This window comes from Carex rostrata, chromosome 11, assembly GCF_964058835.1.
Source record: "Carex rostrata chromosome 11, lpCarRost1.2, whole genome shotgun sequence".
NCBI lineage: Eukaryota > Viridiplantae > Streptophyta > Magnoliopsida > Poales > Cyperaceae > Carex > Carex rostrata.
The window spans coordinates 9,367,881-9,382,667 of NC_135928.1; the positions used below are offsets into that span (position 1 = coordinate 9,367,881).

Genomic DNA, 14,787 nt, shown 5'->3' on the forward strand with positions numbered 1-14,787 from the left:
AAAATATGAATTTCAACATCCTTCATTATGCAAAATGATTTCCATATCAGGTATGTAAATTTGTTTCTATCATGCACTGATTTTTAAGTTCTTAAATAATCATACATGCACTTTTATTAATATGTTTTCATTTAAATATGCAGTCTCCCCTACCACAGAATCCATATCCTCCCACAGAACTGGCACAGTTTCGTGACCAATGGTGCTGGTACTTGTTGGAATGGTATGTATCACTACCACCTTTTAAGGAGGGAATACCTTATGAGGAGGGAAATTAAAAACTTTAGGTAATTGTCATGTACATTGTCTAAGCTAACCATTAATGGTTGTATTTTGCTATTAACTGATTTAAGTACAATGCTGGTGGTTTTTTGGTGTAAGTACAACCAGTGGGGGTGTCATTTTTGAAAGATCCATTCTTGGCTTTAGTTTAGTCATACGGGTGGAGGGAACCGGTGTGTGATTCTGGTATGTCTTGGGGGTTGTTCTAATTTGTTGTAACATAACATATAGGTTAATTAATTAATTAATTAATATATATATAGGCTAATATGCTTTCGGTAGCATATGAGCCGAAATACACACGGTCCAAATTTAAAATTATAAAATTCAAAAAGTCGATCTGAACCGTTCATCTTGTTCTCCATATTAATATGTGCTTGGAGATCAAATTTTATATTTTTCTGAATTTTTTTACTATTTATTAAGCCACTTTGAAAATCGCTAATCCAACGGTTTTACTGTTTTGTTAAGCCACCGTTGGATCAGCAATTTTCAAAGTGGCTTAATAAATAATAAAAAATTTAGAAAAATATAAAATTTGGTCTCGAAGCACATATTAATATGGAGAACAAGATGAATGGTTCAGATCGACTTTTGAAATTTTGAAATTTCAAATTTGAACCGTGTGTATTTCGGCCCATATGCTACCGAAAGCACATTAGCCTATCTCTCTCTCTCTCTCTCTCTATAGGATTTGGCTACGGTGCTACGACTCAATATTCGAGTTTTCAAAATTCTAACGGTCGATCCGAACCGTTCATCTTGTTCTCCATATTAATATGTGTTTGGAGACCAAATTTTACATTTCTTGGAGATTTTTTTACTATTTTTTTAGATTTATTGAATATCGCTATTTTTCAGACAAATCTGGACCATAAAAAACAGCGATATTCAATAAATCTAAAAAAAATAGTAAAAAATTTCCAAAAAATGTAAAATTTGGTCTCCAAGCACATATTAATATGGAGAACAAGATGAACGGTTCGGATCGACCGTTAGAATTTTGAAAAGTCGAATATTGAGCCGTAGCACGGGAGGCCTCTTAGCTACCCATAGCACCGTAGCCAAGTCCTATATATATATATATATATATATATATAGAGAGAGAGAGAGAGAGAGAGAGTTGGGCTAAAATGAGCCATGGCTCATAGCATGTTGGTGAGCCACAGCTCATTTTAGCCATTTTGAAAGTCCAAACGACCGATTTGAACGTTAGATGTGATCTCCATATTGAAATGTACTTGGAGACCAAATTTTATATTTTTTTTGGAATTTTTTTACTATTTATTAAGAAATTTTGAAAATTGCTGATCCGATGATCCAGAAAATTTTACTGTTTTTTACTGTTCACAGCAAAACAACAATTTTCAAAAATGCTTAATTAATAGTAAAAAAATCCAAAAAAATATAAAATTTGGTCTCCAAGCACATTTCAATATGGAGATCATATCTAACATTTGGATCGGTCGTTTGGACTTTCAAAATGAAAATACGGTGTGGAGTACAAACGCTTGGTGAGCCATAGCTCACCCAAGTCAACCTCTATATATATGTAGAGGAGGGATTAAGTTACAACAAGCATTTTCTACATTTTCAAAGTCCAAATCATCGATCCAAACCGTTAGAAATGATCGCTACAATAAAATGTGCTTGGAGACCAAATTTTACATTTTTTGGAATTTTTTTACTATTTATTAAGATGGGTACAAAATTCAATGGTATGAATTTGACTAGTTTTTGTACCCACCTTAATAAATAGTAAAAAAATTCCAAAAAATGTAAAATTTGGCCTCCAAGCACATTTTATTGTAGATATCACATCTAACGGTTTGGATCGACGATTTGGACTTCGAAAATGTAAAAAATACTTGTTGTAACTCAAAAATTATTGTAACTTGATCCCTCCTCTATATACATATATATATATACGAGTTAGGCTGGGGTGCTATGGATAGCATAGAGGCCTCTATGCTACGGCTCAATATTCGAGTTTTCAAAATTCAAACGGTCGATCCGAACCGTTCATCTTATTCTCCATATTAATATCTGCTTGGAGACCAAATTTTATAATTTTCTGAATTTTTTTACTATTTATTAAGCCACTTTGAAAATCGCTAATCCAACGGTTTTACTGTTTTGTGCAGCCACCGTTGGATCAACAATTTTGTAAAATACTTAATAAATAGTAAAAAAATTCATAAAAATGTAAAATTTGGTCTCCAAGCAGATATTAATATGGAGAATAAGATGAACGGTTCGGATCGACCGTTTGGATTTTGAAAACTCGAATATTGAGCCGTAGCATAGAGGCCTCTATGCTATCCATAGCACCCCAGCCTAACTCTATATATACATATATATATATACATATATATAGGATTTGGCTAATATGCTATGGGTAGCTAAGAGGCCTCCCGTGCTACGGCTCAATATTCGACTTTTCAAAATCCTAACGGTCGATCCGAACAGTTCATTTTGTTCTCCATATTAATATGTGTTTGGAGACCAAATTTTACATTTTTTGGAAATTTTTTACTATTTTTTTAGATTTATTGAATATCGCTGTGTTTTATGGTCCAGATTTGTCTGAAAAACAGCGATTTTCAATAAATCTAAAAAAATAGTAAAAAATTTCCAAAATATGTAAAATTTGGTCTCCAAGCACATATTAATATGGAGAACAAGATGAACGGTTCGGATCGACCGTTAGAATTTTGAAAAGTCGAATATTGAGCCGTAGCATGGGAGGCCTCTTAGCTACCCATAGCACCGTAGCCAAGTCCTATATATATATATATATATATATATATATAGAGGTTGGCTAAGATCAAAGTGGTAGTTCCTGAGCTTTGGTGCTACCAATTCGTTTTTTAAATTTTCAAAGTTCAAAATGTCGATCCGAACCATTCAAGTTGTTCTCCATATTAAATTGTGCTTGGAGACCAAATTTTATATTTTTCTGAATTTTTTTACTATTTATTAAGCCACTTTGAAAATCGTTGATCCAACGGTGGCTTAACAAAACAGTAAAATCAGAAGCCACCGTTGGATCAGCTGTTTTCAAAGTGGCTTAATAAATAGTAAAAAAATTCAGAAAAATGTAAAATTTGGTCTCCAAGCACAATTTAATATGGAGAACAACTTGAACGGTTCGGATCGACGTTTTAAAATTTAAAAATTTAAAAACGAATTGGTAGCACCAAAGCTCAGGAACTACCACTTTGATCTTAGCCAACCTCTATATATATATATATATATATATATATATATAGAGTTAGGCTGGGGTGCTATGGATAGCATAGAGGCCTCTATGCTACGGCTCAATATTTGAGTTTTCAAAATCCAAACGGTCGATCCGAACCGTTCATCTTATTCTCCATATTAATATCTGCTTGGAGACCAAATTTTATATTTTTCTGAATTTTTTTACTATTTATTAAGTATTTTACAAAATTGTTGATCCAACGGTGGCTGCACAAAACAGTAAAACCGTTGGATTAGCGATTTTCAAAGTGGCTTAATAAATAGTAAAAAAATTCAGAAAATTATAAAATTTGGTCTCCAAGCAGATATTAATATGGAGAATAAGATGAACGGTTCGGATCGACCGTTTGGATTTTGAAAACTTGAATATTGAGCCGTAGCACGGGAGGCCACTATGATATCCAAAGCACCCCAGCCTAACTCTATATATATATATATATATATATAGTGACTAATGTGCATTCAAATGTATATGGGTCGAAATACATACGGTCCAAATTCGACTTTTCAAAATTCAAACGGTCGATCCGAACCGTTCAGCTTGTTCTCCATATTAATATGTGCTTGGAGACCAAATTTTAAATTTTTCTGAATTTTTTTACTATTTATTAAGTATTTTACTAAATTGTTGATCCAACGGTGGCTTAACAAAACAGTAAAATCAGCAGCCACCATTGGATCAACAATTTTGTAAAATACTTAATAAATAGTAAAAAAATTCAGAAAAATGTAAAATTTAGTCTCCAAGCACATATTAATATGGAGAACAAGATGAACGGTTCGGATCGACCGTTTGAATTTTGAAAAGTCAAATTTGGACCGTATGTATTTCGGCCCATGTACATTCGAATGCATATATATATATATAGGGTTCGGCTAATTTGCTGCTGGCAGCATTTCTGCCCAAGGTGCTGCTGCCCCTTTTTTTATTTTGTGATATCCAAACAACAAATCCAAACTGTTAGATGTTTAATCTATATTATAATTTACTTGGAGACCAAATTTTACATTTTTTCGAATTTTTTTACTATTTATTAAGCTAGTTTGAAAACCGCTGTTTACAGTAAATTTCTGCAGCATTGAAATCAGCAGTTTTCAAACCAGCTTAATAAATAGAAAAAAAAATTCAAAAAATGTAAAATTTGGTCTCCAAGTAGATTATAATATAGATTAAACATCTAACGGTTTGGATTTGTTGTTTGGACATCACAAAATAAAAAAAATGGGCGGCAGCACCTTGGACAGAAATGCTGCCGGCAGCAAATTAGCCGGACCCTATATATATATATATATATATATATTGTTGTATATAAATGGAGGCTAGCCCCTAATATAGGCGTATACAATTAAATATATAAAAAGAAATCACTAATGGTTCAAAGTAATAACAGGTGGCAAACTACGACATGCAAACGCCAAATCAAACACATCCGATGGTGTAATGAAATTTTGCTAACGGCTAATAACACCCAAAGACAATGGTGTTTCTATTTTAACGACAAATTTAACAGACGAAAAACTAATATTACCGTCGGTCCCTAATTTCTAACTGATCGCATTGGAATTTAACGCCATCGGCTCATACCGATGGCATATGGGTACACATTTTCTATTAGGGCAATAAGCATCAGTTCGGAACCAGATAGCGGAACGCAATTCCAACCGATACAAAAGTGTTTTTTTTTTTGTAGTAGTGGTTAATTTATTACTCTCTTTGTTGATAATTTACTTCATTCTTGGCGGCATTAATTTCTTATTTGCTTGTGTTTACCAGAGATAATTTTAATTCATTACTCAATTACAGTAATTCTTGATAATTTTAATTTAAGATATGAAGTTCTGCAATTATGGGGGCGTGTTGAAGGAACTTGTTTGCTTGCGTTTATCCGAGAGAGATACGGAGTCTTCCGTAATCAATTATTGATAGATTTTCTTCCGAGAAAAGTCAATGTTGATAGGATGCTGCATTGACGTTGCTATAGTAATACTGATACATATGTTTAGTTGTTTACTATTATGTCCAAGTTGACTAAGTCAGTGCATTGACGTTGACGTACCACATCTATTTGATATTTATGTGAGCTTCAGTCCGGTAACTTAGCTGAATAGTGAAAAGTTGTATCTAAATCCCCAAGGCTCCAACATCATTAAAAGGGAAAACTGAGATGAAAAACTTCCAGTTAGATACTATCATAAAAAACAAAAAATAAAACAGTTAATAATACTTGTACATACTTAAAAAGAAAGTAATCTTAAATCTTACTAATCTTCATATCATGAAGATTAGTGCTATTTTGATAGCTGCAAATCTGCAATTAGATTAGTGAGTGCATAGAGAGAATTTTCTCTTCATATCCAATTTACTCATCTTTAGAATATTTAAATGTTTTTTTATCAAATATTTAAAAGGAAACTATTAAAAAAAAAACAGTTAATTCATTACTCTCTTTGTTGATAATTTACTTCTTGGTGGCATCAATATTTGTTTATGTTTACCAGATATAATTTTAATTCATTACTCAATCAAAGTAACTCTTGTTAATTTTAATTTAAGATATGAAGTCCTGCAATTATGGGGGCGTGTTGAAGGGATTTGTTTGCTTGTGTTTACCAGAGATACGGAGTTACTCATATTTATCAAATACGATAAACAAAGATAAACGAATAAAAAATATTATTGACGCTAAGAATATATCTCATTGATTATCAATTTCGTGGGTCAATTTTTCCCTGACTCAAAAGGGATATGACAAGTTCTTACGTTGAAACATGTACAGAGCTCCAACCAACTGATGTGATATGGCAGCTAGAAACCTGTTCTTACGTACATTGTTGACCGTTATCTCAATGAAGTCTTGTGTTTTTTCATCAATGTTATATATATAATTTTAGAAAAAATAGTTATTCTTCGCCTACAGTAACTATTTTGTTTTCATCCATCCAATCTGTATCTAATTATATTATTTTAGCGTTCTCTCTTCCTTCCGTTTACACCTGTTCCTTTTTCCTTGTAAAATTTAATTTAACCAAATATTGAAACTTCAGAATTTGGACTATAGGCACCATATATGTAATATACTACTTGCATATGAAATCAAATTAATAAATTCTTATGCTTATGATTATGGTTATGATTATGATTATTATTATCGTTAGTATTACCAAAATAAATGCTTAAATATTAATTCTGAGATTTTCCGATATGTAGAATTAGAATTTAAGAAGCAAATAAAAAAATTTGATCATTTAACACAATCATCCAAATAAAAGACTATAGCATCGGTCACGTTTTTCAAGGAATAAAAATATATATATTTGTTAGCATCTACATACACTTTTGCAGGTAAATTTGGATACAAAAAATTGGTTGCGGATTAAGAACAATATATATGGGTTTCACAAGCTATTATCATAATCCAAGTCGACTAAGTCAGTGCATTGACTTTGACTTACCACTTCTTATTCCTATTTATGTGAGCTTAGCTTCGGTCCTTTAAGCAGAATAAAATTAACAAAAGTAAAACATAGCAGCGGTTTTCAAACCAGCTTAATAAATAGTAAAAAAATTCCAAAAAATGTAAAATTTGGTCTCCAAGTAGATTATAATATAGATTAAACATCTAATGATTTAGATTTGTCATTTGAACATCAAAAAATAGAAAAAACAGTGGCAGCACCTCCGGCTAAAATGCTGCCGGCAGCAAATTAGCCGGACCCTATATATATATATATATATATATTCATATAGAGTAGAACTAGGGTGTTCTTAAGTTCACCGAGTCCCTTGGTGAACTCAAGTCTAAAACCCATCGAATTAACTTCAAACTACAAATCTGACCATTTAAATCCGTCTACCTTACAAGTGATGCGTCTACATATGAAAATTTTGAACTTTCGAATTAATTTAGTGTAAAGTAAAGCGGTCAAAATTAGAAAGTTAATAAATTAATTTTAATGCATTCATTTTTTGATATTTTTTTACCGCTTGACTTTATACTAATTTAATTCGAAAGTTTAAAATTTTCACATGTCGACGCATCACTCATAAGGTAAACAGATTTTAACAGTTCGGATTCGTCGTTTGAACCTAATCCGATGGGTTTTAGACTTGAGTTCATCAAGAAACTGGGTGAACTTGTAAAGAACACCCTAGTTCTATTCTATATATAGTTAGGGTAAGTCTAAGGTGTTATGGGTTGCATAGAGGGCTACGGTGCTACGGCTCAATATTTGAGTTTTCAAAATTTAAACGGTCGATCTGAATCGTTCAACTTGTTCTCCATATTAATATGTATTTGGAGACCAAATTTTACATTTTTTGGAAATTTTTTACTACTTTTTTAGATAGGTAGAAAATCAGTTGATCTAAAAAATTCTGCACCATACAGATATTTGATTTTCTACCTATCTAAAAAAATAGTAAACAATTTCCAAAAAAATTAAAATTTGGTCTCCAAACACATATTAATATGGAGAATAAGATGAACGGTTTGAATCGACCATTTGAATTTTGAAAACTCGAATATTGAGCCGTAGCACCGTAGCCCACTATGCAACCCATAGCACCTTAGCCTTACCCATATAGTTATATATATATATATATATCCTTTTCAAGACTGATGGGCCTGAAATCCCTTGGATGTATTGCTTCAAGCTTATTGGGTAAATTCGATAAATGTCTCGATCATTCAATGGTGAATGTGACAAGTTTTATTCTTTTGTTAAAGTCAAATTAAGCCAGTTTCTGAAACTTGATATTGAGTCTTTGCTGTGAAAGATTATGCCCCTACACCAATATGTGATGAATTGCTTATTTCACAACGCCGTAGATGGCATAAAATGTCACGCAACAAGACGTCAGACATATCTAAAATATCTGTTAATTTTCTAACATTAATTCACATCGATACAAAAAATATTTCAACCCAAATGTTTATAAGAAAAAAAAAATGAGTCTATTGGTACTATGCATAGCACAAATGAGTCCATACTACATATATGAAGTGACAAAAAAAATGAGTCTATTGTCACGCAACATTAATTCACATAGATTTTTTTATTATATTGATTATAATTCTGATTTTCAAAATAATCAAAAAGCTTTTTGATAAGTGAGAAATATCTTTTTGAAATAAACTCTGATATGATAAATAATAATATTTCGAGTATTTTTATATTTCTAAAACTAATAAATAAAATTCATCTGTCTGGAAATTTTTTTTTTTTTTCTTTTAATGGATCTTCTCCTTTTCTTTCTTTGACACTTTCTTTATTGTCATTTTCATATGAAGTCATATACATATATGCTTGAAAATTTAATCTCTAGAATTAATGGATATTTATATATTAAATTTAATATGAAAAAAATATCAAAATTAAACGTTACTCTTTTTTATATTCTTTTGTTAAATCGAGCAGCTAGGATCAATTTTAATATTATTCTATTAAAAATAGTGCATTGGGACAAAAATCTTTTGCTTTATATACAGCAAAGCTGCCGCAGAGGCAGAGCATGCTTCATGCACTTGATCCTTGTTTCTAAAACCCCAAGGCTCCAACATCATCAAGAGAAAAAACTGAGATGAAACACTTCCAATTAAATACTATCATGAAAAACAAGAAATACTCACCGACCGTAAGCGTGATGGCAATGGTGATGCTCAACATCATGCTGATCATGCAGCTCCAAACAGCTGAATCAGTTCAACCCGCGATTGCCCTACCAGGATGCCAAGACGCCTGTGGTGACGTTCCAATACCTTACCCCTTTGGCATCAGTCCCAACTGCTTCCTGGGAGGATTTGAGCTATACTGCAACAGAACATATGACCCACCAACTCCAAGTTTACATGGTGTTGCAGTCCTCAACATCTCTCTCACCTTGGGACAAGCACGGGTGAACAATCCCATATCTTCCCAGTGCTACAATCCCAATTACAACAATGTAAGCTATATTGACTATCAATGGAATCTGTCTGGCACACCATTCCGATTTAATAATGACAAGAACAAGTTCACAGTCATTGGCTGTGATACACTAGCCTACATTCAATTTGGCAATGAAACTAATCTTAATTGGGGTGGGGGTGTCTCAGTCTGCTCTGGTCTAAGCAGCATAATTAATGGATCTTGTTCTGGAATTGGTTGTTGTCAAACAGCCATCCCCAAACAGACAAACTACTACTATGTCGAGTTTGCTACAACTTTTAATAACTCCGGGGTGTATAACTTTAGCCTCTGTGGTTATGCTGTCCTCATGGAGTATGATGGGTTTATGTTCAGCTCTGATTATATCACCACCAACAAGCTATACAACCAATCAATGCCTGTTGTTCTCGATTGGGCTATAGGAAATGAGACATGTGAGATCGCGAAAGGAAACAGGTCGTATGCATGTATCAGCGATAACAGTGTCTGCATGAACTCTTCCAACGGCCCAGGTTACTTCTGCAATTGCTCTACTGGTTATATAGGCAATCCTTACCTTGCAGGAGGTTGCCAAGGTCTTTCTCTCTCTCTCTTATCTCATTTATTGTGGTCCCATGTTGGTAAATTTTCCAATGCTATTCATCCCGATAGTTGTAATTGTAGGGATATTAACTTCAGTCCATCTTAATTTGATCCAGATTCGAATAGAAATTGTCCAGATTATACCCTCAAAAAAATATTCTTGTACTTTATTTTGTTTTAGTAAATGTTGGAGGTCAAACCACCCATGCAACTATTTAATTTCCAAAATAATTTCCTACCCAATTTCAAAAATGCAACCTCCACATGAAGAGCTTTGTCTTTGCCACTAAATCAAAGGCCGGTTCTCATACTCATACTTTGGAATCAGTTCTTCCGGTTTAAACTTGATACATAATTGACATAGTAAAGCTGTACTATCGAGGGCATCAATAATTGCTGACAGCCTAATGTACAAACCAACCCATGTGGAGTGTATGTTGTATTTTCAAGAGCATTTCTATCATGATTATTAAATTTTCTGAACATATGGAAATTCATCATTACAAAAAAAACTCTTTGCAAATATCTATTGTAACAATTATCTTATTTCTATTTTGTACCATATTTGTAGATATTGATGAATGTGCCAATAAGAACCAGTGTTCCAAGAAGTGCCACAATTTACCTGGCACATATAGGTGCTCGTGCCCTCCAATTATGCGTCTGAAAAAAAATACTGCAGCCGGAGATTGTGAATTATATGTGCCGTTTCTAATTGGTACTTAAAATCAACTTTTCTTTAATATTATATAGTTTTTATTCCCATCCATTCAATTTCTTATAAAAATTAATATAGATATAATAAAATTAAAATTATCTAAAATTACAACAAACATAAAATTATAGGAAGAATAATCAACAATTATATATACTTCAAACTAATACCCTGATCTACACTACTCTAGGAATTGGCGTCGGCATTTTGCTCCTAGTATTCGTTGGGTTTTGCTTTTATATGGCATTTGAAAGAAGAAAGCTTTCGAAAGTCAAAGAGAAGTACTTCCAACAACATGGTGGTTGGATTTTGTTAGAAGAGATTAAATCAAACCTGGGGTTCAGTTTTACAATTTTCTCCAAACAACAAGTAGAACAAGCAACAAACAATTTTGACAGCTCAAATATCATTGGTCAGGGAGGCCAGGGTACAGTATATAAAGGTACTATCAAAGATCAATTGGTTGCCATTAAAAAATGTCAGATCATCGATGAGAGCAAGAAGAAAGAGTTTGGCAAAGAAATGCTTATTCTCTGTCAAATAAGCCATAAAAACATTGTAAAGCTTCTTGGTTGCTGCTTAGAGGTTGAAGTTCCAATGTTAGTGTATGAATTCATCTCATGTGGGTCTTTATTTAACCATATCCATGATCAAAATCAACGATCTTCCGTTACTCTAGAAACCCGTCTAAGGATTGCCCATGAATCAGCAGAAGCACTTGCCTACTTGCACTACTCAGCATCTCCACCAATCTTCCACGGAGATGTAAAATCTTCGAATATTCTTTTAGATGAAAATTACATAGCGAAGATATCTGATTTTGGGGCTTCAATACTTGCTCCAACAGATGAATCCCAATTTGTCACACTTGTGCAAGGAACATGTGGCTACCTAGACCCAGAATACTTGCAGTCGTGCCAACTAACTGACAAGAGTGATGTGTACAGCTTTGGTGTGGTTCTTCTGGAACTTCTTACTAGTAAGCCAGTAATTGATTTTGATGCTTCAGAAGAAGAGAAATGTCTTTCATCGCGTTTCCTCTCTGCTATGAAAGAGAACACTATGCATGATCTTCTGGATGTTCAAATGAAAAGGGAAGATGATAGGGAGATCATCTGTAGGGTTGCTGAGCTGGCTAAGGACTGTCTACGTGTGAGTGGGGAAGATCGACCAACAATGAAAGAAGCAGCAGATGAGCTTGATAGAATCAGAAAACTCAGAAACCATCCTTGGGAAAATACCAATTATGAAGAGACAGAAAATTTGCTCGGTGAATCATCTATTCGTATGGAGATGGAAAATACTGGTAATTTCAGTATAGAGAGGAATGTTGTACAGAACATTGCACTTGGCCGTTAGCTTGATGAAGCCCAAATGGCTTGTGTGGTTTTTTTTACATTTCTTTTTGTGTGTTTTTTGGATTTCCTTTTATTTTTCCTTTTTTCGGTCTTTTTGTGTGGCGTGGGTGCATGGTCTGTTGAGCAGTATTTGTTAAGTAGTAGTGTTCCAATTATTTTCGAACTGAATTATCTCATGTAAGGTTGTGCTAAGATTTCTTATAAAGACTAGTACTGTAATTAATTAATGAAGAGGGTTTGTTGCTTATGCTTCCTTTTGAGTAGTGTTATAAATTTATGACAAAATTATAACATCACAGACAATTGATTCAAGCGAACACAGAGATTTTAACGTGGTATCGCCTATAGCGCACTCCACGGATCAAGACACACACACACTCTTTTTATTTCATAATTTCTTATTACAACTCACACAATTGAATGAATTATTTCATATTAGATAGCTGAACCTATATACACTCACACATGCATATAATCAGGAAAGAGATCACATGCATACAGGAAAGAAATCATATGCATATAATTAGGAAATAAATCTTCAGCTAGCTATATTTGGTAAATCCTTGTAAGGCAGCATAATATCTTGAATTATCTTCAAGAAATCCTTGGCTGGATCCACCTTCTTGATTTCGTCCTCTAGATTAAATGTGGCACCAACTACATGTGTCAACTTGTCATTCCAACATCCCCCCTCAAGTGGGCACGTAGATATCAACCATGCCTAGCTTGATAAGGGACTCATTAAACACCTTGCTTGATACAGCTTTCGTTAGCATGTCTGCCAACTGCTCACCTGATCTTACAAATGGAATTTTAATAATCTTTGAGTCTATTTTCTCTCGGATAAAGTGCCTATCTATTTCAATGTGCTTTGTTCTGTCATGCTGTACTGGGTTATGGGAAATGTCTATTGCAGCCTGGTTGTCACAAAACAATTGCATTTCACTGGTTGGTTCAAAACCGAGTTCAGTTAGAAGTCTTCGTAACCACAATAACTCACAAATACCTTTAACCATTCCCCTAAACTCTGCTTCGACACTAGACAAAGTTACCACATTTTGTTTCTTACTCCTCCAAGTAACTAGGTTTCCTCCCACGAATGTGAAGTAACCTGCCCAGTCAGTATCAGTATAGCCAGCTATGTCGAGATGTCCATGTCTCTCAAACATTATCCCTCTTCCTGGAGCGCCTTTTAGGTACCTAAGAATTCTCATTACTGCCTCCATGTGTTCTTCACTCGGAGGGTGCATGAATTGGCTAACAACACTCACTGCATATGCTATGTCAGGTCTGGTTTGAGATAAATAAATCAATTTTCCAACTAACATTTGATATCTTTCTCTGTTTGCTGGACTCTGATTCGGGTCCAACCCCAACTTGTGATTTTGGATCATGGGTGTGTCAGCTGGTTTGCATTCTAGCATCCCAACCTCAGCAAGTAAGTCAAGAATGTAATTCCTTTGAGAGAGAAAAATACCTTTGCTACTTCGAGCTACCTCAATTCCGAGGAAGTATTTCAAACCACCCAAATTTTTCATTTCAAATTCTTTAGACAATTTTGTTTCTAGTAGTTCAATCTCCTCATGATCATTACCTGTAATAATCATATCATCCACATATATAATTAGTACAGTTAGTTTACCTCGATTCCTTTTGAAGAACAAAGTGTGATCGGAGTTGCTTTGGTCGTACTCATACCCCTTCATCGCGTTACAAAACCTGCCAAACCAAGCTCTTGGAGATTGTTTCAGGCCATACAAAGATCTCTCTAATTTACACACCTTTCGCTTTGTTTCAGAACATTGGTACCCAGGTGGAAGATCCATGTAAATTTCTTCTTTTAGATCACCATGTAGAAAGGCGTTCTTCACATCAAATTGGTGTAGTGGCCAATCAAAATTCGCTGCAAGAGATAAGAGAACTCGCACAGTATTTAGTTTTGCAACAGGTGAGAAAGTTTCTTGGAAATCAATTTCATAAGTCTGGGTATACCCTTTGGCAACAAGTCGTGCTTTATATCTCTCAACTTTTCCTTCCACATTCTACTTTATAGAATAAACCCATTTACACCCCACAATCTTCTTCCCCTCGGGTAAATCCACTACCTTCCAAGTTTGGTTCTTCTCTAGTGCATCCATTTTAGTTTCCATTGCTTTTATCCATTTTGGATCTTTAATAGCTTCCTCTACCCTTTCTAGTACAACTTCGGATGAGACTTGATGTGCAAAACTTCTCAAGGGTTCAGCTAATTGATCAATTGTTGTATAATTTGCAATAGGGTAGTTTATTTCTTTGCTTGTTCCATCTTCAGGAATGTACCATTTTGGTGGTTTACCTTGATTGGTTCTTGTTGGTAATATAGTTTGTACGCTAGAAGTTGGGTTTTGTGAACTTACCTCATGCATACCCCCGGGAGACTCTGAGCCATGTGGTTGCGGTTCGGATTGTATTACTCCTCCATTACTCACATCCAATTCTATCCAGAAGTTGATCCCTGATTTTTTAGCATCTTCAGGCCCTTCTCTGATTGGACCCGATTCTAGGGTCGGGTTTATTGAGTTTGGATCGGTTGAGTTCGGATCAGCTATGGCAGTCGGGTTTGCTGAATTTGGATCAGCTGAGTTCGGGTTTTCAAAACACGGGTCAGGATTTTCTGTT

At 34.2% G+C, this 14,787-nt stretch overlaps 1 protein-coding gene across 1 annotated transcript; it reads left to right on the forward strand.

Annotated features, from left to right (window-relative positions):
• The first annotated feature begins 9,092 nt into the window (after positions 1 to 9,092).
• LOC144561710 (wall-associated receptor kinase 3-like) lies at positions 9,093 to 12,248 on the forward strand. The gene is made up of 3 exons (XM_078310776.1): positions 9,093 to 10,049; positions 10,628 to 10,774; positions 10,962 to 12,248. Exons 1-3 carry the CDS (start codon positions 9,128 to 9,130, stop codon positions 12,128 to 12,130), a joined length of 2,238 nt encoding a protein of 745 aa, XP_078166902.1. The 5' UTR covers positions 9,093 to 9,127; the 3' UTR covers positions 12,131 to 12,248.
• Positions 12,249 to 14,787: the final 2,539 nt, after the last annotated feature.